The sequence below is a fragment of the Rhipicephalus microplus genome, chromosome 2, assembly GCF_043290135.1.
Source record: "Rhipicephalus microplus isolate Deutch F79 chromosome 2, USDA_Rmic, whole genome shotgun sequence".
Classification (NCBI taxonomy): domain Eukaryota; kingdom Metazoa; phylum Arthropoda; class Arachnida; order Ixodida; family Ixodidae; genus Rhipicephalus; species Rhipicephalus microplus.
In genome coordinates this window covers 280849600-280875822 of record NC_134701.1, presented here as the reverse complement: position 1 = coordinate 280875822, position 26223 = coordinate 280849600, and the positions used below count along the sequence as shown (strand labels likewise).

General features: G+C 40.7%; 1 protein-coding gene across 3 annotated transcripts in view; it reads right to left on the bottom strand.

Moving 5' to 3' along the window:
- Positions 1-8992: 8992 nt before the first annotated feature.
- Positions 8993-26223, bottom strand: part of LOC119179758 (fatty acyl-CoA reductase 1-like) — a 32238-nt gene continuing 15007 nt past the window's right edge. For all 3 annotated transcript variants that reach the window (XM_037430888.2, XM_075882119.1, XM_075882120.1), the window contains exons 8-13: positions 25116-25160; positions 20983-21101; positions 19415-19708; positions 18109-18238; positions 15704-15831; positions 8993-9187 (exon numbers count right to left, since the gene is read on the bottom strand). In XM_037430888.2, the coding sequence (XP_037286785.1) occupies positions 9034-9187; positions 15704-15831; positions 18109-18238; positions 19415-19708; positions 20983-21101; positions 25116-25160 (870 nt within the window). In that variant the 3' untranslated portion in view covers positions 8993-9033. The remainder of the gene's footprint in view (positions 9188-15703; positions 15832-18108; positions 18239-19414; positions 19709-20982; positions 21102-25115; positions 25161-26223) is intronic.

Below are 26223 nucleotides of genomic sequence, written 5' to 3'. Positions count from 1 at the left end.
TTGTGTGATAATGTGAGCTGGAGTTTATGAGAATACAAAAATATTTCCCAGCTTGAAATCCTCAAAAGACATAGATGTGACCAGAAGAGTTGTCCGACTGCATATACAAAAATATTAATAAGCTTAGCAAAAGAGACTGCCTGTGTGGTGCCTTTGACGAGTTTCTACATGGAAACCCGGGACTTCAGGTATTGAGTGGTATGGCTTGTTTCAAACTTCACTGTGTGCCTTTAATTCTAACAAGATCTAACTATGGTTTTGTGCGCGGTTCCATCAAGTGTGCATTGCTATCTAAATGGCTGTGGTGATTTAAACCTTATAGATTAGCACATCTTGTATCAGGCTGAGTGAAACAAAATCGGGCTTCCCAACACAATAAAATGCAGACGGCAGAATGAAGTCTCTCATCTTTTGAAGGTCACACACACCTATAAGCTCAGCTTGTAAAACTAAAATTATTTAGCATAAAAAGAAGCAAATGTGTTGCTTTGGCTAGGAGTCGAGAACATCATATGATGTGCACGTTAGTACCTAACCTGCCAACTTGCTACACGTGCTATTGATCAACCCAATGGGAACAAGTATTCTTTACTATTTTTTAATGCCTGGGAATGATGTAAACGAATCAATGCACTGCGAGGTAATTTTAAGAGAGAATGAAACTAGCCAACTCGCAACCAACACAGAAGTACGGTATGAGAGGCTGATAGTACAAATTTTTCTGCAGCTGTAGGATACTAAATTTGTTGAGCCTGTTTTCACATGACCGTAATTATTCCACTGCCAACCACTCATTTTCCTCATGTACAGCGACAAGCACCCACTAGGATCAAGGACGAGTACTGCCTGACACGGCCAGTGTTTTATAAAAAAATGACTCACCACAAAGTGCTAGTACTGCGCCAACATTGTGATATGTATTTACCCCTCCCACAGCAAATGCTTACCGGCAGACCCTGTTTGCCTTCAGAGTGTTGTATCAGCAAGAAAAAAAAATTCTCCAAAAGCCTGTTTTCTTTGGCTTAGCAGGCACAACTCTGAAGTGATAAGGCAAAAACAGTGCCTCACGAAAGCATAAAAATTGTGACACAATTCCAGAAAATACAACAAATAAAAGCGCTCTGGCACACTTGCCCTTAAAAATACTTTCGTGAGAAGGGCTGTTATAGGTGACAATGACATTAAAATCTTGAGAAAAAAGAGAAGGTACTTCATCAAGCAGTACTACACTGCTGTAGGTGTTCAAGCAGCTACGATTTGTTAAATTATGGAATCGAGTAAATGCTCTAGTTTTCTTTCTTCCCTATGCACACTAGTGTACAACAGCAAAACATGAAACATTGCATATCACTTAGTACCTACTTGCTGTCAAAGTAATATAAAGCAACACATTAAAGCAACGAACCTTTGCCAATATGTTCCAATTTCGCATTAATGGAAGAGATAGCACAAAGAAAAAAATACACGATAGCCTAAGGTGACATGTGCACAAAAACAGGTACAAACACACATGCACATTTGTACACACATGTAGGAAGCACACATAAACACAGCACTAGTATCAAGAAAAAAAAAAACACTTCTGTGCAATGCATGGCCAGTATTCAAACATGAGCATAAATTGTGGCACTAATGCACAAATGGAAACTAATACCGTTGTCACATGGGCACTTTTACTGGTGACCAGGGCGATTTGGTTTAGTTTTCTATATCGCAATCAACTTTATGGTCGCTGCTACATGGCCCAAGCTAATCCGGTCTGAGCTTGGGTCATATTAAATGCACCAGGTAGTACTTTTGTGCCATAAACAAAACTCAGCGTATGATATTTCTATAGAGCCCTTTATCAGCAGTGTTATTGGTGCAAGAACTGCTCGAACATCAAAACTTTGCGTGCCACTACAAAACAATTTCATTATCTATCATTCGATAAAGCTTTCCCTGCCCTTGCCTGTATTAGTGTGTGATATTATCTCCACTATTATGTCTGATGGCAACCACTTGAAGCCTTCTACTTGCAGCGAAGTGGCAATCTCATTGTATGCGTCAGAGTTTCACTTCTGGCTCCTGAGGTCTCCCAGTCGCTCCTGCCAGCAGTAAGTTACTCTAAAGGTCTCTTCATTCGACCACAAAATAGGCGTACACTGTGACGTAGTCGAAAAGCTGGCAACACTCCTAATCAGTTTGTTTCAAGGTGCTCCAACTTCTCCCGCCAGTGCAAGAGTTGAACAAGGAGCAGAACACAACGGTTCTCTGCTTATCGTCTGCTTCTCCCATAGCCACATGCCGTCAATACAAATCCTAAAGTATGCAATATTTCAGATATTGTTCCAAATTAAGCAGTTTACAATTTGCTTTTTTTAATAAAAATCTAGCTGTTTTAATGTGTTTTTATTTAACTACACTCGATTTTCTTGTTATAGTGCTTGCAAGAAGCTCGGCCAGGGGGCGCAGACGACAGCAAAGTCGCGATCTTCCAGCCAGATCGCGATAGTCTTGATACCAATCAGGCCCGATCGCAATGAAAAGTGACCGTGTAGCAGCACCTAACCCGGATCGTGGTTAATCCGGATTGACACTGATCGGATCAAAAATGCCCATGTGACACCGGTATAAGAACAGCGGGTGTGTTAAAAAGAAAGCGACGTGAACGAAAAACAATTGACTGCCACTTCTGTTTCTATCAGCCTACACGGCTGCAAACACAGAAATTTAAAAAATAGACAAAGAACTGTTAATAATGGCTTCATAAAAATGTGCACAAGCACATACAACAGGCAGTGGAACAGACTGCGACACTGACAACATGCACAAGTATAATTGCAACATAGCCAGCAAAGAAGTGCACTAGACACTTAATGTGCGTAACAGGGGCATAAGCATTTGTGCGTTTGCATCAGTTATTTTCTGCACAGTACAGTATAGCAACAGGCCAACTGAATATCCACTCAAAACTTATTATACACTCCTGCTTCTGCAATAAGTTTGCTGTTCAATGCATGGGGCATAGAGGAAGCGTGCTCGCGTGATAAAGTGGCAGTGCCATCAGCGTGAATGACATTGGAGAGGGTTCTGTAACTCTAAAAATGCATTCACCAACTCTACGTACCTCGAGGCTCTTAATGAGCTTTGCCAAGTAGCTTTCTTAAAGGGACCGATAAACAACCTTTGAGGTACCTGCTTCCTTAACTGCAACAGGAATCTTTTGAGTCAGGGTGTCTAATCCCAGAATGTCCACGCGTTAAGGAAGTGAAATATTTAGAGCTACACTTTTCAATTTGCGGTGACAATGAAGTCATATACACACAATACAAGCGGCAAACAGACGCAGGCGAGCGTTAAAGCGATTTGGGCATGGCTGTCTGCTGCGCATGTGTGCACTCATGCCATGGCTCGACATGTTTCTGCAGCCAGTGCGGATTCTCAGCATGTATCTTTTTTTTTTTTTACCTGATAGATTGATATGTGTAGTTCGACGCCCCAAAACCCCCATATGATTATGAGAGACATTGTAGCGGAGGGCTCTGAAACCTTCTAGCACCTGGGGTTCTTTAACGTGCACCCAAATCTGAGCACAAGGGCCTACAGCATTTTGGCCTCCATCGAACTTTTTTTTTACCTCATAAGGAGCATAGAACAGAGTGGGGATGGACAATAATATACATACTCTCAGCCATCATGATGTGCGTTAAATTTTCTTAAAGTCAAGTGTAATTGGCGTTTTCTGAAATGTGTGATTCCTGATATCGACCTTGCACGCCATCTAGCAGATTAGTTTCAGTCCACCAAAATGAAATACTTTAATCAAGTGTCCATATCAAGCGTACTGCTTCAACTTTGAGCACCAATTATGTAATGTATGAAGGTATCAGACTACATACAGTGAAGCGAACAACTTTATAATGCAGCTCCAGTTCTTCCACTAGGTTGCGCGACATACCTCTTTTTATTTTTTGCTACTTTTATTACTTGAGATTTGATAGTATAAGTTCAACTTTGCTTGAAAAAAGGATGCCTAAATCTGTCAGTATAATTCAAGGTTTTCCCATTTTTACTAGGATCTAATCACATGTTCTGGCTGGTTGTGGGCTCCTTTAAAAGAGCACTGACACCAAGTTTTGAAGGCGAGATAATGAGTGAGAGAGATTTATGCAGAGACATACACAACATCTACGAAATATCAAGGGCCAATGTAGCCTAGAACATATTGAAAATCAATTTTATAGTGCTTGGCGCACTACTGAGCGAGATGCGGAGCCCCTCGTGGCGCCGACATCAATGTGGCAGCAGTGTGAACAAACCTACGTCACAATTCTGTGTTGGCTGGTTGTTGGCATGCACTTTGCACTACTTGCAATTTATTCCTCCGTGCCTGTGGTTTTGCGTGTGCTGCCTGTGCTTGCTGTCAGTGTGACGCCTGCTCACGCATGCTTTTGCGTGCGCCGTCATGTCACAGTTGTGGCCAGCTATACCTTGCAATTTAAACTGCTCCTGCCTAGCTCAGTGCTTTGTAAAACCGAGACTGCAATTGGGCCCTCTAAAAACATCTCAAAATAAATAACTGTCACATACTTGCGCAAACGAGGTTTCCAGCAGTGACAAGTGGGTCATAAACTGACCATCGCAAGAAAAAAAAAAGAGGTGCAAAATTATTGTGTCAGTGCTCCTTTGATAGTAGCGCAATTAGGGGCAGTCAAAGCATTTCAGTCACACGCAAAATGATTACCTTAAGAAAGAGTTGCTTAATTGAAACAGCTCTCGACTCCTGTGCCTGGAGGATTAAAAAATAAAAAAAGAAACATTGCTGCACATTGCATTAGTAGTACCAAGTGTATCTACGTTACATTTGTATTATATTAATTATTGTATTATTATTATTGTATTGTATGTCTCAAAGACAGCAAACTGACATAAAATGGTGCCTTTTTTCTAATGGGACAGATGGTACAACAATTCCACAAATTCCCACAAATGTGGTATCTTTCATGTGCTTTTGAGAGCAATGTGCCCCTGGTGCATCTATGTAAAATTCTATGCCATGACGAGTCAGGTACAGCTGAGGACACTCATTCAATCCCAGTGACTGCTACAGCCCAGCACTGGTGTCCCTAACCGGGGAAGCTCAAAGGAAAGGGTTACGGCTAACCACGACTGTCTCACATCACTTCTTTCTCTCAACCAACACACTGAAATCATGTGACAATGTAATTAGACAACTGCAGATTACCATGCAGAGCAGAATCTGTTTCTTCATATAGCAGGGCTACATCACTCTCATTATTTGAGGAAGTGGATGCATTTTTAGAATGACAGAACACTCTATTTCCTCTAATCTCTGTGGTGCATGCAATCTCTAGCTTGTGCGACCATTGCCTTATCCCCCAAGCATGCTCCAGCCATTCCTCACACGCTGCAACTGGTAGTAGCCAGAATCGCACATTGAAGAGAAGCTATGAAGAGGATACTGTGACTGCAGGTATTTTACTCGTTTAAAAAATAAAGAGACTGGTGAAACAAGCATACGCAGACAAGGCTACCTCGTACCTTGTTAAATTATCTGTTGGTGCATGTAAAGCTTGTCAACTCCCGAGGCGAATGCAAGAAAAACTGTAGGTACACATTTCATGCATGCATACAATTAAGGACAAGGAAACCTGTGGAGTGAACCGTGGTTATGGTTCATAAAGCAAACCAATGTTAAAAAGGATAGGAACAATAACAACATCTCTGCTGATGAACACACTCCAAGCTCCACACTGCAAAGCAGTAATAAGAAACTGCAGCATAGCACACGTTTCCGTCCCAGTACCGAATTTCTGCACAAACAAATGGCATGGCAGTACTTTGTTCTTTACAAGGGGCAGTTTCTACAGCAGCTTTAGACCAAATATTATAAAATGGCCAATAACTAAAAGAGTTATACAATCGTTCACAATCAGCAAATGCAAAGCAGGCACACATTCTTCTGTAGTAGCAGTAATATAAATGGAGAAGTTACCCTTAAAACAAGCCTTTTCTAGTTTCCCCGAGTACTCTGGGTTTTCTCTACTTCTATGTTCTAGTCTTTTTTTCTTCTTTCTTTTTAGTGCAGCTGGCACTTGCAGACTCAGCTAAATGAATAACCCAAAACTAAGCATGCAGAAAGGCTGATGAAAGTGAATGAAGCAATACATTACAAAATATTGTTTAAAACCCAATACAAAAAAATGCTGTAAAAGGCTCAGAATATCTTTGGAGACTGATGGCTTTCAATGTGCTTTCCTGTGTGCGCAAACGAAAGATGGGTAAAATGTGGGGTGAAATGTCCCGCTATCACTTGCCACTTAGGGTGACAAGCATGCATTCATTGTGCTGTACTTTGTTGGAACCTGCAGCACGTGCCACTCTTTGGTCAATTAAAAATTTGAAGCAAACCGCCTTCTACGAAAGACAGATGACTCCTGACACCGCAAGTTGGAAAAAAAGAAACTGCAAGTTAAGAACGAGCGAACTTTCAGGAAGCTTAGAAACACCTCTCAAGAGCAATGGCACAGTACAGCATGTGCTTAGCATAAAGCCCTAACTTTGTGACACACAGAAAAATGACCACACACCCAGGTCACATAAAAGCATTAGCATATACTTCACTTGCTTGCATATTCAGAAAAATTATGTCACCGGTGCACCGTTCGTTTCTAACAAGTGCAATTGGTTGTGGGCTAGTCCACTTATCCACAGCCTCTTATTGCAATCACAGTTTAGCCGGCAAGCATGTTCTTCCAATGAATAATTCCACTAGAATTGGACATTTCATGCACATGTCATATACTTCGCACAGCCTTTCAGAACGCTGTACCATACTTTATAACACAGCAAAAAAAGAAGTATTGCATTTCATTATTGACTTCTTTATAAAAGACAGAGTGCTAAAATATAATTTGGATGCCACGCAACAAAAAGACAAATAATCAAATAGGAGTTAATCAAATAGGAGCACACGTGAAAAAAAAAAAAAAAAAAAAACAAGTTTGTACAGGCAAGGAACAATACTGAAAAAAGTTAAGCCGTCTTATAGCTTATAAATAGAGGGCACTGATTCATGCCTCATCAGCTGCAGCTATCGCTTAGCATTTGGACTGAGATGATCAAAAAATTCCACGAAAATGGGAGTTGTATGTTCGGCACTCGGCATATGTAGTGCAGCACAAAATTATTTTCCAGTCCTATGCTGTGAAACGAAACGTGGACACCCCACTCAGATTATTTCGAGCTACCTTATCAAAATGCTATAGCATCCAAACAGAATGATGCTGAATTGAGTGCAATTGTGCAAGAGCACTGGTGCGCATTGCTCCATTATTAGACACTAACATGACAGAAACGGCTCAAACACGGAACTACAAAGATAACAAAACTGGTGACAAGGTTCCGAAAGCGTCTTACCACCAAATATACAGATAAATTAGTAAACCTCTCATGTACACATTGTAAATTGTATTCAACTTCATTGTCAATATTCTGTATCACAAAACATAGCTGTTAATCTGAACCTCCACTACGAGTTCTGTCTGTAAAGAAAATGACAGTCTTGCTTAATGGTGTTAGTTGTCTGCCAAAGCCAGATAAACGAAACAAATTAAACGAACTCTCTAGTCATCCGGCCATTTACTTGACCCAGCAACGGCATCACCCATTGAACGGCATCACACAGTTTGCTTGCCCGGAGTCTGACTTTTTTACTGTTCTCCTAATTACAATTAACAATATTTGAACTTACAATTGAATTTTACCAATTCATTAAATGACTTAAACAAATCGCATTCTTTATTCGACGATTTCTTATTGATTCAATCTTCCGCATTTATTTCAATCGCTCTAATAACTAAAAGATACAACTACCAGGGGGGTCGATTTTCTTGTTGCTCACAACATTGACCTGGTTGTTTAAATTATAGTAGGCGGTTTACCCACTGCAGAAAAATCAAAGCCACAAGTAAACATCACTTGAAGCAATGCTTGCATTGTCTAGTGTAACATGCTCCTCTCATATTAAGGCAAGATGCTAAGCCTTATTAGTATTAGGCTGCATGCAGCCAATGAAACCATTCAAGCTTGCAAATGCATAAACAAGTAAATGCACATAATGCAGCTAAAAAAGCCAGGCAGCTTGGAGCATATTACATGACATGCCACCAAAAAAGCTTTGCTAGTCAATCAAGTTATATTTTCTCCACACTGAAAGCATAGTCAGGCAGGCCTAAAAAATAAACTGTACAAAATGCAAGCTGTTGAGAGAACTAATACAGCTTTATGCAAAATACATGATTTTTTGGAGTACCTTGCTGGATAAATTTTTGCAGTAGGTGTAGCCAGACAGTGCCTTCAGTTTAACACAGGTATGCGCAACAGCATAACAAATTTTCACATTATCTCAATTCTGGCAGCTGACATGAATGCATGACAATTTGAACTGTTGTGTCTACAGAAAAGCAAGCCTCTACTAACCACAACGTAAATGAAATGCAAAACCGGCCTTATATCAAAAGAGAAGAAAAAAAACCCACAATGTAGGAAGGCATACACAACATTTGCCTGCCTTGTGTAAATACAGCAGAGAAAAGACAGAGGTTTCTTGCTTCATTTCGTGCCTTCGTGGCAGGCACAGTTACTTTCACAAAATAGACCAACAGCATTTAAAACAGGAACATGATAACTGTGGAGTTCTAGAGCTTGGACACTGACTTTGTTCCAAGCGGCCTCGAGTCTTCCTACTTGAAAAGCTTCGGACAAATGAGCAAAATTTATATTGGCTAAAGCCGTTGAGATAATAAACAAAACAAAAGAAGGATAGGTATGGATTTCTGTCCTGAGAGGACAGCAATTGGTGCTGTCCTACATAAAGATTACTTAACATTAAAGAACAAGAAGCTAACTTGCAGTTACAATAAAAGAAGATGGCAACAGGTTGAGGCAGTATGGAACAAAGCAATGGCTTTCCGAGAGCAAGTATTGTAAAAAAAAAAAAAAACACGTGCACTTCCCGAGATGTGGTGCTTAGGAAGAACTGAAGCGGAGGATGGAGAGCAGCTGTGTCAGAAGTCCCATCGCCAGCTGCAAAAGCTGCCGCACAACTTTTGATCGGCCCAGCAACACCCTCAGAAAACCAAGCAGCAGGAGCGTCTTTAGGGCTACGTGCACTGCATGTTGCCTGGGATGGAGAACATAAAGAAATACCACCAACGGTTAAAGGGACCAAGGACCAACTTTGATGGCACCTATTTTTTTTTTTTTTTTTGTGCAATGAAGAGCTCACCGTTTACAGCCTCTAATCACAAAGTGGTAAGGTGCCAAACAGCGTGAAACATTTGTAATCAGAGTTTTTCTATGTGAGGCGAATATAATGTCATACACAGACGCGACATCACATGCTGCAAACAGTGAGTGCAAAGTAAGTTTGTGTTCAAGCACGGTGGTTTACTGAGTATGCGTGCACTCTGCCACACATGTGCTGTGGCTCGACATGATAGCGGCTCTTTGTCGTGCAACTCCTTTTGCCTCATAAACGGCACAGAATAGAGCGGTGGTAAATAATAATGCACATACTCTAATTTTGAGGACTAATTATGGTGCACATATCAGCACCCGACTATGTGACAATGTACAGCAACATCACTGACCACACAATCTAGCTGTAAGGCTCTTCTGCTAGGCTACGCAACATACCGCTTCTTGGTTACTTTTAAACACAATTTAAAAACAAATTCTACTCACAATGCAAAAAGAATATTGGAATATTGAAAAGTTGTTGGTCCCTTTAGGGGAGGTGCTACTCGAAAAGAAAGTTTCTTTAATCTGAAGCCTGGGGCACAATGAAATCTTTGCTGTATGCATAGGCTTTTAGGCTGATTTCAAATATTCAATTTGTCTTATAGAAAATTGCATAGGTTTGGTTTTGTACTATGACAATGAGTAAAATGAAGTTCTTTTTTACACACTTTTTCTGCCTCTTAACTTTTATGGTTTTTAGCCTGTAATGGCACATATTGCTCGATATTGGTATGGTTGACTAATTGAAATTGAATTCAAACAGTATATTTTTGTTTATTATAAAAAAAGTGAGCATATTTCTCAAGATCAAATTCACTTGCAGAATATTTTTCAACTTGAAACAAGGCATGCGCAAATGTCAGTCTTTTTGGTTCAAAAGAAAGTAGAAGCAGCTTTGAATAGTAGCAGGATTCGACTTTCGGTAAAATGCCAGTGATAATCCGTAAAATATGTTACATTTTGCGGGGGTGTAAGTAGGCTTCATTGTTTCCGAACAGCTCAGGGAGCAGGAATAATGCTGTTTTGGAGCAGCTTTCACACAGTAAAAAAGGGGAGTTTTGACGCAAGTTCAGAGCACCAAAAAGTGTGTTTTGAAGAAATGCGAGTTAGTTTTGGAGCAGCTTTCTAGGGTCAATCATCATCATCAATAAATATTATTTTCAATAATAAAAATTCCTATGGTTTTTCACTAAACATTCAATACTAATGAGCTTACCAGACTTCCTATCCATAAAAGCGTGCATTTTCCCATCATTATAAATCACATTTGACAAGAGAAATAACTCGGAAAACAAGAAAAAAGCGATGCTCATCTCGTTTTGATTACCGCTATACTCCGTTTCACACAATAGGTGCAATCCTGTGAAAGCTATGCAAAAATGTTCAACTGCGAAATGTACCACTCCGCGTGCATCGTAGCCATTTTTCATCGTTGTAAGCACTCGCATGAGCCGAGCAGGTGCTTCTGCGTGACGTTCCTTATTTCTTCCAAAAAAAGGAAGAAGAGACTTTCTTGTGAATACTTTGGACATCATCTGCTGTGGTACTGTATTCATTTATTAGTGGCTTTGGCGCACATCAGGAGATGCACATTTGTACTTGCACACACACTGCTGTTTTAATGCATGATCATGTCACATTTCTAGCTAGTACAAATTATGGAGGTTTCACTGTATTACTAGATAATTCCCAGTTACACATGTTGCTACCAACAGTTTTGTGGGGAAACCAGAGCAATAATGGCGATGAGACGAGCACTAGCAAGCCCCACGAATGAATCAAATTAGAAAGTGATCGAACTACACTGGATATGGGTGTGGTCACATCCTTTGTGTAGCCAGTGCTGCTCGGTCGACAACAATAATCGGCTAGATTTGGTGGTTTACATTTCAAATTGACAAGTATCGCGGGAATGGACATTTATGCACATCCTAGCGCAGCAGGTCAGATTGGCACAGAATGGCGCAATTGGCACAGCACTTCCACCCCCGATTTTAAATTTTACTGTACTCGCAGCTTATAAGCTGATATAACAAGCTTTAAAACTTAAAAAATATAATGAATAGATGTGAGGGTATATGTTCATTTAACCATAATGTGGGGCTTCAGGGCAATGTGAATTTCCCCTGAGTATATGTATTTACCGTAAGCACTCCACTGCCAGTGAAACCACCTTTACAGGAACTTACATATGACAATTATATGTCTATTTGTTCATTTCGAATGCTTTGAAATTTAGGACAACTTAAATTATGTTGAAGCAAATTTGAATACTATAATATCTGCTCGAATATTCAAAGGGCTCAAATATTCACACAGGCCTACCCGCCCCGAAGCTCTAACTTATCAGTTATATGTCCTTTCTAACGTCATGACTTGTCCAGGCTCATTTTTTTTTTCTGTTAATGTTAACTATATCAGCAACTACCCCTGATTATTCTTTGATACAATTGGCTATCTTCGCAATAGCTGAAAATCAAGGGTTCGCTAAGAAAAATTCTGAAGATATTTCGTCCCAAAACCACAACATGATTGTCAGGGACATAGTGGAGAGCTCCGAAAATTCCGTCCCGCTGGGGTTCTTTAAAGGGGCCCTCGAACACTTTTCTAAATGACCGTAGAATGGCTTAGTTAGCTAAATATTGAGCATCGAGAGATAGCATGGGGCGTGGGGGAAAGAATTCACGTCAGAGGTGCACTGAGACTTAGAGCACATTTTCTTCTTCTTTTTTATTGTTTAAATGTGCAACTAAAATGAAGTGAGACTGCACGCCTGTGGGCATGTGGCGAACTCCTGTGGTGGAAGAAGTAACTGTGCAGCTTACAATGTTCTAATCAGCCAATGGCTGTGAATTTGGGTACACGGTCTGATCATTTGAGCATATGGCATAATTTGTAGAGAGAGGAGGGAGTGATTTTCAGTTGACTTTACGAACTGTGCATTCCAGGCCATGCGCAGCACTACAACATTAGTCTTCCATGTTCTCAGGAGCCTTTAGTACTGAAAGACAGCCTTTTCTGAATCTGCCGGAAAAGTGTTGCAGGGCCCCTTTAACGTGCACCTAAAGAAGTACACCGACCTCTAGCCTTTTTTCTCCACTGAAATATGACTGCCGTAGCCAGGATTCGGTACCGCGGTCTTCTTGTCAGCAGTCACGCACCATAACCACTAGATCACTGCAGCGGGTCGAGGATCAGCTAAGGCTGGTTGCAGGAAACCAAGATGTGGCCCAACCTCACGACCTCCTGAAGTGAGGATGCGTCTCGGAGGCTGTTTTTTCAACTAAGAATGTTAATCTTCCCTATCGTTTTACGTTCTATTGCATGCCTTGTGCTCGCTAACTTCTCGAGTCTTCTTGCTGTTCAGTACGTTTCTGCTGCGTATGTTATAAGTGGCCAAATGAGATGTTTGCACTTACTGTTTTACCGAAAGCAGAAAGTGTACAGCCCCTAAATAACCACAAACAAGAAAGACGATGGTAAGTGTTTTTGGAAAAAGGTGTAGGTGTTTTTCACGCTTTGGCTTCAAACAAGTCCTGTTGGCAAGCTGGTTATATAGTTGAATAGTTGAACAAAACATCACTCGCTTCGCGACACAAAAAGAGCAGTGTAGTGTTCAACTGAAACTATAACTTGATGTACAGTAGTTAATATCATTAAGGTCACATTTGTTTCTCTGTCGCCTCTATCTATTTGCTTTACAGTTCTCATTTCTCTCTATTCACCTATAGTTCTTTATTTTTTATTTATTCTTCCATGCACTAGCAAACTAAATTTCATGATTGTTTTGTCACTAAGCAAAATGTTCAATATGTTGCTTCAAAAAAGCAGCCCAACATAACATAGTTATTCTATTCAACACTGCTCATTTGTTTACACTACGGTATATCTATTTAGTGGCAAATTCTGTTTAATTATGTTTGGAACCAGCACTTGTCTGGTATATTCTAAATAAATCTAATGTGTTGTCTGAGGCAATGTCACATTGTAAAAATAGATTTTTTGAAGCACAAAAAAAGTAACACAACTAACACCACCTGACATGGGTGAAACATAATGCCAATGAAATGTTTCAGGTAAGCTTGTGTGAATAGTGAATTCTGGATTCGAAGCAAATTCAAAGTGATAGTGAAGAGCAGGGGATCATTACACCCCATGAAGGCAGCGCTGCTTTAATGAGTAAAACTAATGCAGGCCTATATGCGCATTTTTCTGGAATAATATTTTTTACTATAAAGAAGTGAACAATATTTCAATATTACTAACAAGAAAATTGTCGACCACGTTACATTACTCTACAATCATGTGACAGGTTACGTCGAATAATTTAGGTATTTGCCACCAGCTGCGCCGTCTCTTTTTTTGCAATTTTCAATGAATTATTAAAACACAAATACACCTATCACGAGAAAAGAAGGGTTGGTTCAAGCCACTATGAGGGACAATGTTTCCATCCGTGCAATCATCTCATTTCATGTTCTGGGCTGTTATCGGCCCTTTTAAAAAATGCTGAATCGATGTTGGGATAATGTTCTCACATCAATTGAAAGTGAATCTCCGCGACAGTGCATATTCCCCTGAACAAGCGTCTTCATGACTTAGCACCTCTCCGCTGCAGTAAAAGCACATTTACAAAAAGGTTACATGCGAATTTATATACATTTAGATAAGTGTTTTGACGATTTAGCATCCTTCCACTGCACTGAAACAACCTTCACAAAAATTAGATGCAGATCAATATATTACACACCTATTCATTCATTTTGAATAATTCAAAATTTTCAATAATTTAAATTTGAATTGAATCGAATTTGAATACTATAATATTCGTTCGAATATTTGGAGAAGCCTAGTTTACAGCAGGTTTCATCCTCCATTCGTTAATTCCACCATTCGTTAATTCATATGTACATTTTAAAGACTATAGTTTCTTTTGGGATGCTAAAATGCTGAAATTTTGGTCTGTAAGGCAGCCTTTCTGTTTGTCTGCCTGTTACTCGAAACGATTGAGCCACCCGGCCAATGTTTAAGCACTTTCTCAATGCCCAGCCATCTTGATGTGGTGGCTACATTCATACTTGTGAACATTGTCTATCAAAAAGCAAATATTACGCATATTTGATGAGCAACATCAATACGTAATTACTAGGTTGTGTATTCCTTTACTAGAAAATACATTGATATCTAATTCTAAAGACCCTAGTGTTTCTTACGGTGTGCTGACAGTGTGACTCTTTGCTAAGACAAAACGGTGCTGCCACCTACCAGTAGCTCAACATTCTACACAAGCTTTGGTTTACCAACATTACTGCCAGACGGCATCTACATTTCATGCAATGCCTCTAGACAAAAGACTACAGTAAGCTGCTGCAACATGGAACCCTCACCACGAAAACCTGTGCAGGTATTTTGAGCAAATTCAAAATAACGCTGCACATTTCATTCTATCGGATTATCACCGTAAATCAAGCATAACAGCGATGAAACACCATTCGTCACTGCCACCTTTATCACTATGTTGGAAGTACTTCCGCCTTTGCCTTTTCCATAAGACCTACCATTATCCAGTATCGCGCAGTGAGCTTATTATGCCTCCCACATATCATTCCTCTCGCATTGACCACGAAAATAAGGTTAAACGTACTTTCTGCTACACAAACACATTATCTTGCTCCTTCATACCGGTCACATCAAACGATTGGAATCATTTATCTGCCAGGTGACATCATTTCCATCTCTGATCACTCCCTCTTTCATCATTCTTTATCAGCTCGCCTTATTCCCGATTGCTTTCCCTAGTCATCCTATCTATTTCCCCTCCCCACGACTTTCTGTCTACAGCATGTCAAGATGCCGCCTTTTTCTGCAGGTTTTTTTTTATTTAAATTTTTGTGTCACTTCATTTATTTTATATTTTTTTGCTAGTACTGTATAACTTTACCACATTCACTATTTTCTTTTTGTGATTCTCTTACTTTTATTTCTTTTTTTACGCTTCACTTTTGTTTCGTTTCACTAAATAGAGATGTTATTTTGCTTCAGTCTTGTTCATATATAGCACGGTTTGTTTCGTTGTTTGGTATTTTCCATGTTGTAACCCGCTGCTCTCTGTAAAGCTGCGGTGATTGAAGGTAAAAAAAATAAATAAATAAGTAAATATTATTTCGACAACATTTGCAGGTTAGCACGAAGATACGCGGCCCTCTTTTTTTTTTTTTTTAACCTGAAACCATCACAGACTACACATACCTCTTCTTCACTATAGATAAAACAGGAAAATGCTGTAGCTAAAGATTTCAATAAGCAATAGTTGCCACAGAGTTATCTCAGTGCATAAGAACAAAAGGGTTACTGTTTAGCTGAAGAAGACACTCAAATGAAACAAAGTCTAACTTACCGTTTCAGTCGTTTTCGAGACTCTGGGATGGTTGAAGGGTCCTGTTTGAACAGGTAGCGTCTCACACCAAGAAGGTAGTTTTCCCAATAGCTCTCCCAGTTGATCTTCCGAATGTCTATGTCAAACGTCTGAAAGGAAAATATTAGTAAGAAAGCACAATAAAAAGAAACAAAACAAAAAGAAAAATTAAGAAGATAAAAATTCCACACTCACTTAAATTACCACTTATTCCGACTCCTTAAAACTGATTAGGGCTACTTTTTAGACCTTATTTGTGCTCTCATTATAGCATGATCAACATGAGGCATTAAAAGGAGATCGCCAGAATGTTTCCAAAAAACAGTAATGAACTGTAGGCAAGGCTCGTTAACTCAAACATGGTTAATTAAAGCAAATGCCTTGATCCCAGCATGGCTCTGTATGTTTCTATGGGAGAGACCTCCCCAATACTTCAAACATGCCTGCATCCCTCGATGGTTAATTTGAACTGGGAAACCCTGGTTTTCATCACTCCTTACACAAGTCGGCCCAGAGTGACCACAATGTGTTCCAAAACCAAATCAAACCAAGCTTACTAGAGATGCAAAACTATGAAACAGCAGCATTTTTCAGCAAATGAGAATTTGAACACTGCACTGAAGCTTTTGGGCAAGCTGCAAACCGTTCTCATGGATTCATGACACGAGAAATGCAAGAAAGGGCAAGTTACTGAATACTTTAATACTGATTACATTAACTCTACCATATAAATGTGTTTGGGACATAAATACCATCACATATTTCAACATGAAGGCTCATTGCTGACACGATTGGACGTCGATGCTTTTTTTCTGGCATATCATTGACTGATGAATTAATTTTTTTTGCTAGTAAAAGCTCCATGAACTTAATGAAATCACATGCCACAAACCTGTAGTAGCGCCTAGTTCACGATAACGAGTCCAGAGGTGGCACCATGGAGTCCTGTTCATGCAGTGTGATATGATGTTCCTTCTAGCGCACGCCTCCCTAATTCAAACTTCCCTTATCTCGAACAATTTTATAGTCCCCCTTTAGTTTGAATTAATGACCTTCTACTGTATTATTCGACTGCATACCATAGAAAATTAACAATCCTGCATCTGCAACAGCCAAAGCTTTCAACGTACTTGCGACAATGCAAGAAAGAAGAAAGAGTTTGGTTTGTGTGACAAGTTCACTTAAACTTGTCATATTTCAAAATATTTCGTGGGAAGTGATTCATGTGGCAGTACTAAGGAAAGTCCACAACATAAAAAGGCATTGCGGGTCCACTTTAAAAAGAAAAAGCAGTTATGATTCTGGGCTAATATTAAAGACGAGCGGTGCCGATTTGATAGAAAATGACGAGATGCAAAAGCAAGGTTAATTTCCTAACAATGCTCCATTGGATGCTATTCCTTTTTCTGGTTTTCTTGTTTGTCAGTAGTTAGATTCACCGTCTGCCCACACTATCAACAGAATCAGCTTGCAACGACCAGATAAAAATGGCACACAACTGAGCAGAAGACATACGGTATTGACGAAACACTTTTCTCTTGTACAGGTGATAAATGCCGTTCTTACTGCCAAAAATTACCATGGCATGCATATTGGTAATGTAAATAATACTCTTCACACGTGATATGAGCTTTAGATGAATTTGTCCAGTCATGATTGATATGTGGGGTTTAACATCCCAAAACCACCATATGATTATGAGAGACGCCGTAGTGGAGGGCTCTGGAAATTTCGACCACCTGGGGTTCTTAAACGTGCATCCAAATCTGAGCACATGGGCCTACAACATTTCTGCCTCCATCGGAAATTCAGCCGCCGCAGCCGGGATTTGACCTGCGGGTCAGCAGTCGAGTACCTTAGCCACTAGACCACGGCGGCGGGGCGAAATTTGTCCAGTCATAGAAATTATCTGTAAATTGAAATGGTGACAGAAACTGCCTTATTATTGGCGAGTGTAAGTGGGTGACACAGTAGCATGTAACGTGCTGTCGTTGAACGGTTGTTCGCTGTTTTTATATTTAAGGTTTGTTGGAAGTTAGCATTTTATCTAGTACAGTAGACTGTCAGTAAACAGAAATCTAATGGAACTGCTGCTTAAATTAAACAACTGCCTTGAATGTTATTGGTTTTGTACCTGAATGCCACTCCCTTATTCATCTCTCTGTAAATGGAACTCCTGTTAAATGGAACAAATGTTCCCTGTGCCTTCAGGTTTCGTTTAGTGAGAGTCTATTGTACTTTGTTCTCCTAATTCACTTGTGCCATATGAAACCTCAATCGCAAATGAGTATGGCATAACTGGAAACCTGCAGAGAGATCTGAACATAAACACCAATCGGGTGAAATTAAAAGCAACAAAGAGGAAATTGTAAATGGTGTTTGCTGACCTGCCTATCGAAGGGTGACAGCCTACTGTGGAGCAGCAGCATGTTGTTGGACGAGAACTCCCATGTCTGTGTGGTAAAGAACCTCACTGCTTCCATGGCACTTTTGGACTGCTCCAGGAACCGCACCATCCTGATAAAAAATAACAACCGTTGAAGACACTGAGCAAATTAACAATTTTCTGTGCTCAGTAGATTACGCATTGTATCTAAGGCAAGGAAGCAGAAACTTTGGGGGTGCTAACACCCCCTGTAAAGTCGTTTGCATTTCATGGCGCCCATGTGTTTCGCACAAACGCAGCATTTAGGGTTCACAACCATCAAACGGTAGGTGGCGTAGTGCTCGCAAGCGTTTATCACCACCATGATCATCATGGTTCGTCCTGGTATGGGGCTCGAACCTGGGACCAGGACGAATTTTTCGGCAACTAAGAAGCTTTTCTTTCGAGAAATCCGTACGGATTTCCTTGTGATTTCTTGCTACAAACGGGTGGTTGCCCCTTTTCTCTTTCTTAAACCTTCAGCCACCTTGCAGGTTTCTGCAGAACTCATTTGCATTACTTGTATCTATGTGCTTCAAGTTGTCGATGAATTCACCCTCGCGCAGTCAATAGCTAGCTTTCTCTTTAGCTCATTTAGCAGAGCGACCGCCCCGAATAGGCGCTGATCCCCGGTTCGAACCTTGGACCACGACTAATTTTTTGGCAACTAAGAAGCTTTTATTTTTGAGAATTTTTTTCCTTGTGGCTTCAGTTACAAAAACTGGTAGTTGTCTTCTTTCCCTTTCTCAACCCTTCCACTGCCTTGCGGGTTTCTGCAGAACTCGTTTCCATTCAATGGCTTCATAAAAAGTTGTTCCAATTGAGATTGTGAACTACCATCTAAAAAAAAAAGATTGAGTCAAAAGGTCGTCTTTTTGTCCCACAACATTAATAATCAAGCGGCTTGCTTGCACTTCCTTTCCTGAAAACTCTGTGCTGGCCACTTTCCAGTCAAGAAAGCTACGTCACACTGATAACACGCATGATGTTCGTCACCTGAAAGTGCCGGATGTGCGACAATAGTGCAAGGAAAGGAACGCAAGATAGATGATGATTATTGTTGTAGAATAAAAAGAGACGCTACTTTTACTTGATCTTTTCTTTGAGTGTAAGTGTGACTCAAATCCCCATATGATGGCTCATTCTCAGATATAACATTTTGCGGTCTAGTATGTCACATTTTCGGCAGTAAGAAGTAGGTTTAATACAGAGCTCAAACACAAGTTAGGCTCCCAACTGGCACAGGCTTGTGCTGCAGCTGCACTCACCGTGGTCTCCGGCCAGTGCAACGGCTCAGTAGGTCCACAGCGAGAGCCGGCAGGTAATTTCGGAAAAAGACCATGACCGACTGGTAGAGACGGCTGGTTGTCATATCCACACGGGGGCAACTCAAGGTCTCTTGGAATGGATACTGGGGCAGGAACTTGGCCAGGTAGCGTTTCACGTCCCCCACAACCAGCTTGTTCAGTGAGCCTGTCACACAATTGTACACGGCTGGCGGTTGTGCTTCAACCGTTTCCCAGTGCTTCTCCTTGGCTGCTTCCAACTCTCTCTGACGTGCCCTAAAGAATTTCAGACACACAGTCAAATACCGCATGTCTCAGGAGCCAGCAATCTGCCATTTCCACGTGGCTGCGGTGCATGCACCCTTCTCTAGGGGAAAAGTCGCGAAACGACTCTTGGTTTCAAAGGCCTTCGCTCTAGCGACGCCAATTCTCTCGGCCCCTACCAAACCCCACCAAAACGCCAGAAGGCAGCACAGAAAAATGGAAGAGGCGGATTCAAGTAGCCAGCTAGTGTAGCCCATATGTCTTGTTTCTCTTGACAAATAAACTAAGCTCTCAATTGTACAATGCTTAGAGAATAATCAGTGATTTTCCTATACATTCTATGCAAAAGTAATTTAGTTAAACGAAATAAATCAATAGACCGAGGTTCGCTATTTGAAACAGTACAACAAATTTTTGCAGATTTGATGGGTCTGGTGTTCTTGTTGCTGCGTGACAGGTATCACCACACATAAAGCACGGCTACTCTATGCAACTACTTCTCATTAGGCATGCAAGCAATCATGACCATGCAGGAAGCAGATGTCATCACCCAGGCTACTATATAGTGAGTAATCTCACTAGGAAAACAAAAGGATGTCACTGCTTGTTTCCACATATTGCATATCAAGCTTGTTTTCCGTGGTCCTTTAAAGTAAAAAAAAAAAATCTCTTCTGGAATCTTCCACAGCCACAAAAAGTTTTAATCAACTGACAGATTTTATTATAGCTGCTTGCTGCACCACTAGCAATTTCACACAGTTATGCACTTGTCAGTGAAGTGTTGTGAGACAAATATACTAACAAGGTTTCTGTTCTTTTTGACTAGTTGAAACCAAAACTTACAATGACGTAACAGGTCTCGCTCGATTATCCGTACATGATGCGAGCATTGTACCACAAAACAGATAGCACGGCCATTGTTAACTAAAGTGCTCTAATTCAGGTTGTTGCCCTTGGTATTTTAACCCAAAGCTGTCTTGTTTTTCAGGCATGCGATGCGTTTCGACATTGGACATTCATCAGGTAGAACAGACAGCATGTGGCTTAGGTTGTACAACCAAGCATTTGGCATTCATTTTGCCACAGCCGTGGTTCTGATGGCAAGTAGTAGCAGCAATATGAGTGTGATGGTTTTGCTTAGGCTAATTATTACAGTATGGCAGCGGCTATGCTTTGCACAAAAAGGTTTCATTTGAATATAACGAATTAAAGTACAAGTTTTACTGACTGAGTTATGTCAAGGTTTAGCTACCACTATTCAGTGAATAATAGGCAATAAAAATCACCGTTTAGCTGCAGTTTGGCAAGCAACCACAATCAACAGGTTGGCCACAATGTCCACAGGCACAATGTCAGCAATGCCTTTGACATCTGTCACAATGGTAGTCATCACACCAGATGCACACTGCACATAAAATAAGAACAACTCAAGTTTGCTTTTCCAAAGCATGCACAGCACAAATCAGCAATCTTGTACTACATACGTATACAAAATGGCAACTCTGAACAAGTCACAAACAAAAGGAATGCTTTGCAATAATAATAATAATAATAATAATAATAATAATAATAATAATAATAATAATAATAATAATAATAAAGTAATCTTAAGATAGCTTTGCACAACGTGTGCTAAGCCTGATCAGAAGTGCAGAGCTGGACAACCTTCTATGTTTCTATTATTTTTCTCCTTCTTTGTCAGTTTTTTTTCTCTCTTATACTTCTGTCTTTTTTGTCTCTGTCTAGTCCCATTTATCACACTTTGCTATCTTTGGCTTGCTCTCAGTTTCTCTCTCCGTTTCTCACTTTCTTTCTCTTTCGGCATTTCCTTCTTTATTTCTCTCCCGCTTTTTTTATATGTTGAGCTCAACTCTCTCCTCTCCTCCTCAACCTCACTTCCAGTTCCACCCCCTTGCTATACAATACTGTCATGCACGTTTATAAACTTTATCCTGATGTAATCGTGTTTCTTGCACAGAAAACTGTATTATCGCTCGGTGCAGACCGCGCTCCAACATCTGAAAAGCTTCGCAAGTGTGCGCAGGACGCGAATTGTTTACTTTATTCCAGAGCTTACGCAACTACTAGCGATAATGTTGGAATCTTTGACAGCTCATGTATAAAAGACAACGCACTTTACCACGGCGGCCGATGTTCTGTTCACAGATATCTGCGTATGCAATCCGTAATGCTGTATTTAGACTGGTTACAAGTCTGGCAAATAAAGAAATTTAAAATAAAAGTACAATGCAAAAAGATGAGACACAGGAGACAAGTAGACAATAGTGTTGCCAACCACATTTGGGAAATTGGCCTACGTCATGATCGAAATTACCCTACTTTATCAGACAAAACTTTTATTACCTATCACCCTAGATTCTATCCTACACTCTAATATAGTACAATGTAACAATATTAAAGTTCAGACTATAGTATTTCACATTACGACCTGCAAATGTGTGGCGGCGCTGACTTTAGTAGCTACTTCGGCGATTTCAAAATTAGTTTCGAAGAGAAACTGCAGATCTGCTGTCGAGAGACATCAGGCAGAAAGAAAAGCATTCCAGCATTAGTATGGGAACAGAATTGATTCATTCATAGCAGGAAAAGGAAGTAGGAGTCTCATCATAAGTAGACAGCTAACAGTGTAAGAGACATGGTAACAAAGATCATTATTCAAGCGACACATCATTGACGTGGAATTCTGAAGAGCAGCAATGGAAGAAAAGTACCGCGTGTATGCTAGGGCTCAAACTTATATGAAGCCGCGGGTTCGGTGATAAAAAAATGCCCCCACCTCCTCGAAGAGAATCATGAGAAAACTAAATGCATTTCTTGCGTTCTTGCGCCGAGAGAGGCTACTGTTGTTGTCAAACATTTGCCTTCACCAACTGCTGATATCGCCTTGAGAAGCACCCAGCCAGCGAACGGTCGAGAGTGACAAGCGATCGGACGGGAGAGTGGGGCGCCAGCGTTCTCGGCACGACGTTTTACAGAGGAGTGTTGAGCACACATTTCCAGATGTTCATGAGAGGCGCAGAGCCAGCGAACAGTCGGGAGCGCCACGAGGGGACGAGAAAGTGGGGCGCAAGGAGGAAAGAGAGCGAACGATAAAAGAAGGAGCAGCGAAGAACTGTACCTATTGTCTCGCACTACATGCTCCAGTTGCTAGGGGCGAGAATAGGCGCACATGCTCGTAGCTGTTGTTATGGGTGAGGGAGTGAGAGTGAAGAGATAACACCTGCCGGCGCACGGACAACGCCAGATGCCTGACATAGCCCAACAAAGAAATGTGTTTGCATTTAAAAAAGTAAATCACTACTAAAGGATTAGAGGTGGAGAAGTAGGCAGAAATAAAAAAAGAACAGGAAAGCTAAAGTTAATCTGCCACAAGATGCACAAATTCGGGCTGTGGAAATATAAATATTTTTTAGAGGATAAGAACCCTAATTCAGCTGGACAAGATTAGGCCGTTATGTATAGATAATAACGCCAACAAAATTTTGAGCTTGCCTGAGCATAGGTCACGACCCCGGTAATAAAAGGGACTTTTTTTTTCATTGATTACTCTATATACCGCCATCCGAAAAACTCATATGGTCCCAATCGCATTTGCCCAAAATGACTGCAAGGTGAAAGCCATTTTATTTTTCTTATTCTTCTCATTTGATTGTATTTATTTCTTCTGCTCTCAAAGGAATTCTGCATCTAGTGTGATTTCGCAAGGCCTCAGCGATCAGAGGCATTGCAGGCTTCCTAAACATCACGTGCCTCAGGGTTCCACTCAGGTATAACCAAATGACGATTTTATGCGATGACGCCATCATTTCTATTGCAACACGTTGTGATGTCCAAGCTACTTTACTACAATGCCAACATGGCGCCTCACATATTTGCGATCCTTGACGTTTCAATGACATCATGAGGAGACATCGCTATATCACAATTTTTTTTTTCAATACTCGTGTTAATGCCGAAGGTCAGTTTTTGTGTGTGATAAGGCAACTAAGGTTTTTGCCTTAATAACTGGAACCAACTGTCACCGGAAAACTTAAACGCCCCTCCATGCAATGAACGAATGCGAGTCGATGTTGGAGATAATACTAGGCCCATGGCCATCTAGAATAAATCGCTTAGCCATGAAGGTGCAGCGTTTTTTCAAAGACACAAAGATTTGTGACCAGTACTGAGTGAACTATGTTAAAAGTGAGCGTGACGGCTACACATTTGTCCCACCCAAATAAGAACTTTTGAACTCACCTATATAGAAGTGTATACATGTATAAATGCTATTTTTTTAATTCTTTATTTGTAACAATCAAGTGGAAAGGGGTAGCTGTCACCAAGTAATGGTGACAACAGCTCCCTTGTTTATCTTTCATTTTAATAAAAAAAACATGAATGAAAAAATACAACAAACATAGCACAGGATAGTATGACATATTATCGTTGGTCTCTGCCCTATACTGGTGACATGTGAATAAAGACGGGTCTCGTTTCATTCTATGAAAATTCTTGGATCTCTTTAAGACAGTAACCCTTGAATATGTCGGCCGAATCGTCCACATTTTTACATCGACGGCAGACAAAATGCATAAACAATCCCACGTTTTTTAAAGAAAGTTGCATTATCGCCCTACTACCCTACGGAGGCCGAATTGTCTCGAAATTACCCTACAAGTAATTATCCTACAGTTGGAAACACTGCCAAACAATGCATCAACTCGCCCAGCAACACATTCTGAAAATGAATCCATCCTAGAGGTGCTGCCTGCTGCCTTCGTCAAACTCATGATCACGTGACAATACCATACAAGGCTATGCACTGACAGCAAGCCTCGATAGCCGACGTGGTCAAGATGCTCGACTTCGGATAGTGGGTACAGATCTCTGCGGTTTATGAGGAATTTTTTTTTTTTTTTGACAAGACTTCCTCTTTTTTATCTTTCTCTCTCTCTGTTTGTACTCATTCCCACCTCTCACTCATTGGGGTTATTACAGGACATGTTGGAGAACGTGATTTGGGAGCGAAACCGAAGATGAACAAGTGGACAAAGACAGTGTACGCTGATCCTTGATAAGTTCGCACTACCCGAATTAAAAGCTTCAACAACTCTGCTCTTAAAAAGTTACCAGAATATTTTGTCCCTTCCTTAACGAGACTAGCACATAACTACCACAAACTACACATTGAACATGGGTCAGCACAAAAGAAAATGTACCTGCTCAACCTTTCCCACCATTATGCTTTTGGGATTCAAGAGCGACAAGGGGCCAAAGCAAAATAAAACAATGCAGTGAAAGATCGTAAACATGAACTGAGAGAAAATGCCAAATTTCTAAAGCTTGTGCCCACAAAACTGCATTAGATCGACCTATTTGGCACATTATTTAATGAGGGAATAGATAGGTGTCTTACAGAGGCCAGCAGACTTGTAGATCCATTTAATGCATCAACCCAGCCCTGAAATAAATATTGAAGAAGAAATCTGTATTAAAAAATGCTACAGAGAAAGTATACGGATATCACATTCAACTATTACTGCTTTGTAGTAAGGTTTTCTGAATACCCACAGGAAAGTTAACAGATACCAACCTCTGACACCATTATATCCAGTAAAACATCACTGTACAATAGTTACATTACTTAAAAAAAAAAGAGGACAACTCAGGCTCATCATTAGGTCCTGGTACACATCTTTATTACTCAATGGTATCAAACACGCTCAACTGCAATGTACCACTTTGGATTACATGACACACTTCGACACTTCGTGAACGTTCACAAGTAAAATATTCAAAAACGATTATAGTAGTAGCCGGCAACTTTAACCTTCTCCAGAGTAGATAAAATTTTGATTTCTTGCCATGCAGACCAAATAATCTGACACATTGTTAGCATCCTATCGCTAGCAAGCCATTCAATTCCCAACGTGAACACAGGGATCTTGCTTATGTATATTACATGACAGTCTGACATGGCTAGAACCACTAAAGAGATTTCACCGATTTGCCTATTTTTTTACATGTAAAGAAGACTGTTCAAACAGTATTGTAAGCGGCCGGAGTTGCATTACACTGGTGCAAAGGCTACTCAGCTGACCAGGCTACCGCCCTACTTCTGCACTGGGCAAGCCTGCACACCACTGCCGCGGTATTTTTAGGGGCAAAAGCTCCTCTAGCCAGGGCTTGGTCTTCCGTTGGCGTAGCCACTAGTTCTCATTGCTGCGGCGAAAGGCACAGCTGTACTATAACACAAGGGATGCCCGCTAGATCATGCATCGCCTGAGCGGCGACGCAGCACACATCAGCACTCCTCGGCTCTACACACTTCGCTGCACACATGGTGCGAACGCTAGCTACTGATCATGAACATCCCAGATGTGAAGGCAGCGACGGTGCAGGCTGGCAAGGCAACAGCAGCGGGAGCTCGTTGCCAAGACTCTGTGGTCAGAGCACAATAGGCCGAAGCGAAGAGAGATCATAGCAAGCAGACACAGCGTTGAGGGTCAGCGAAGCAGAGGCAC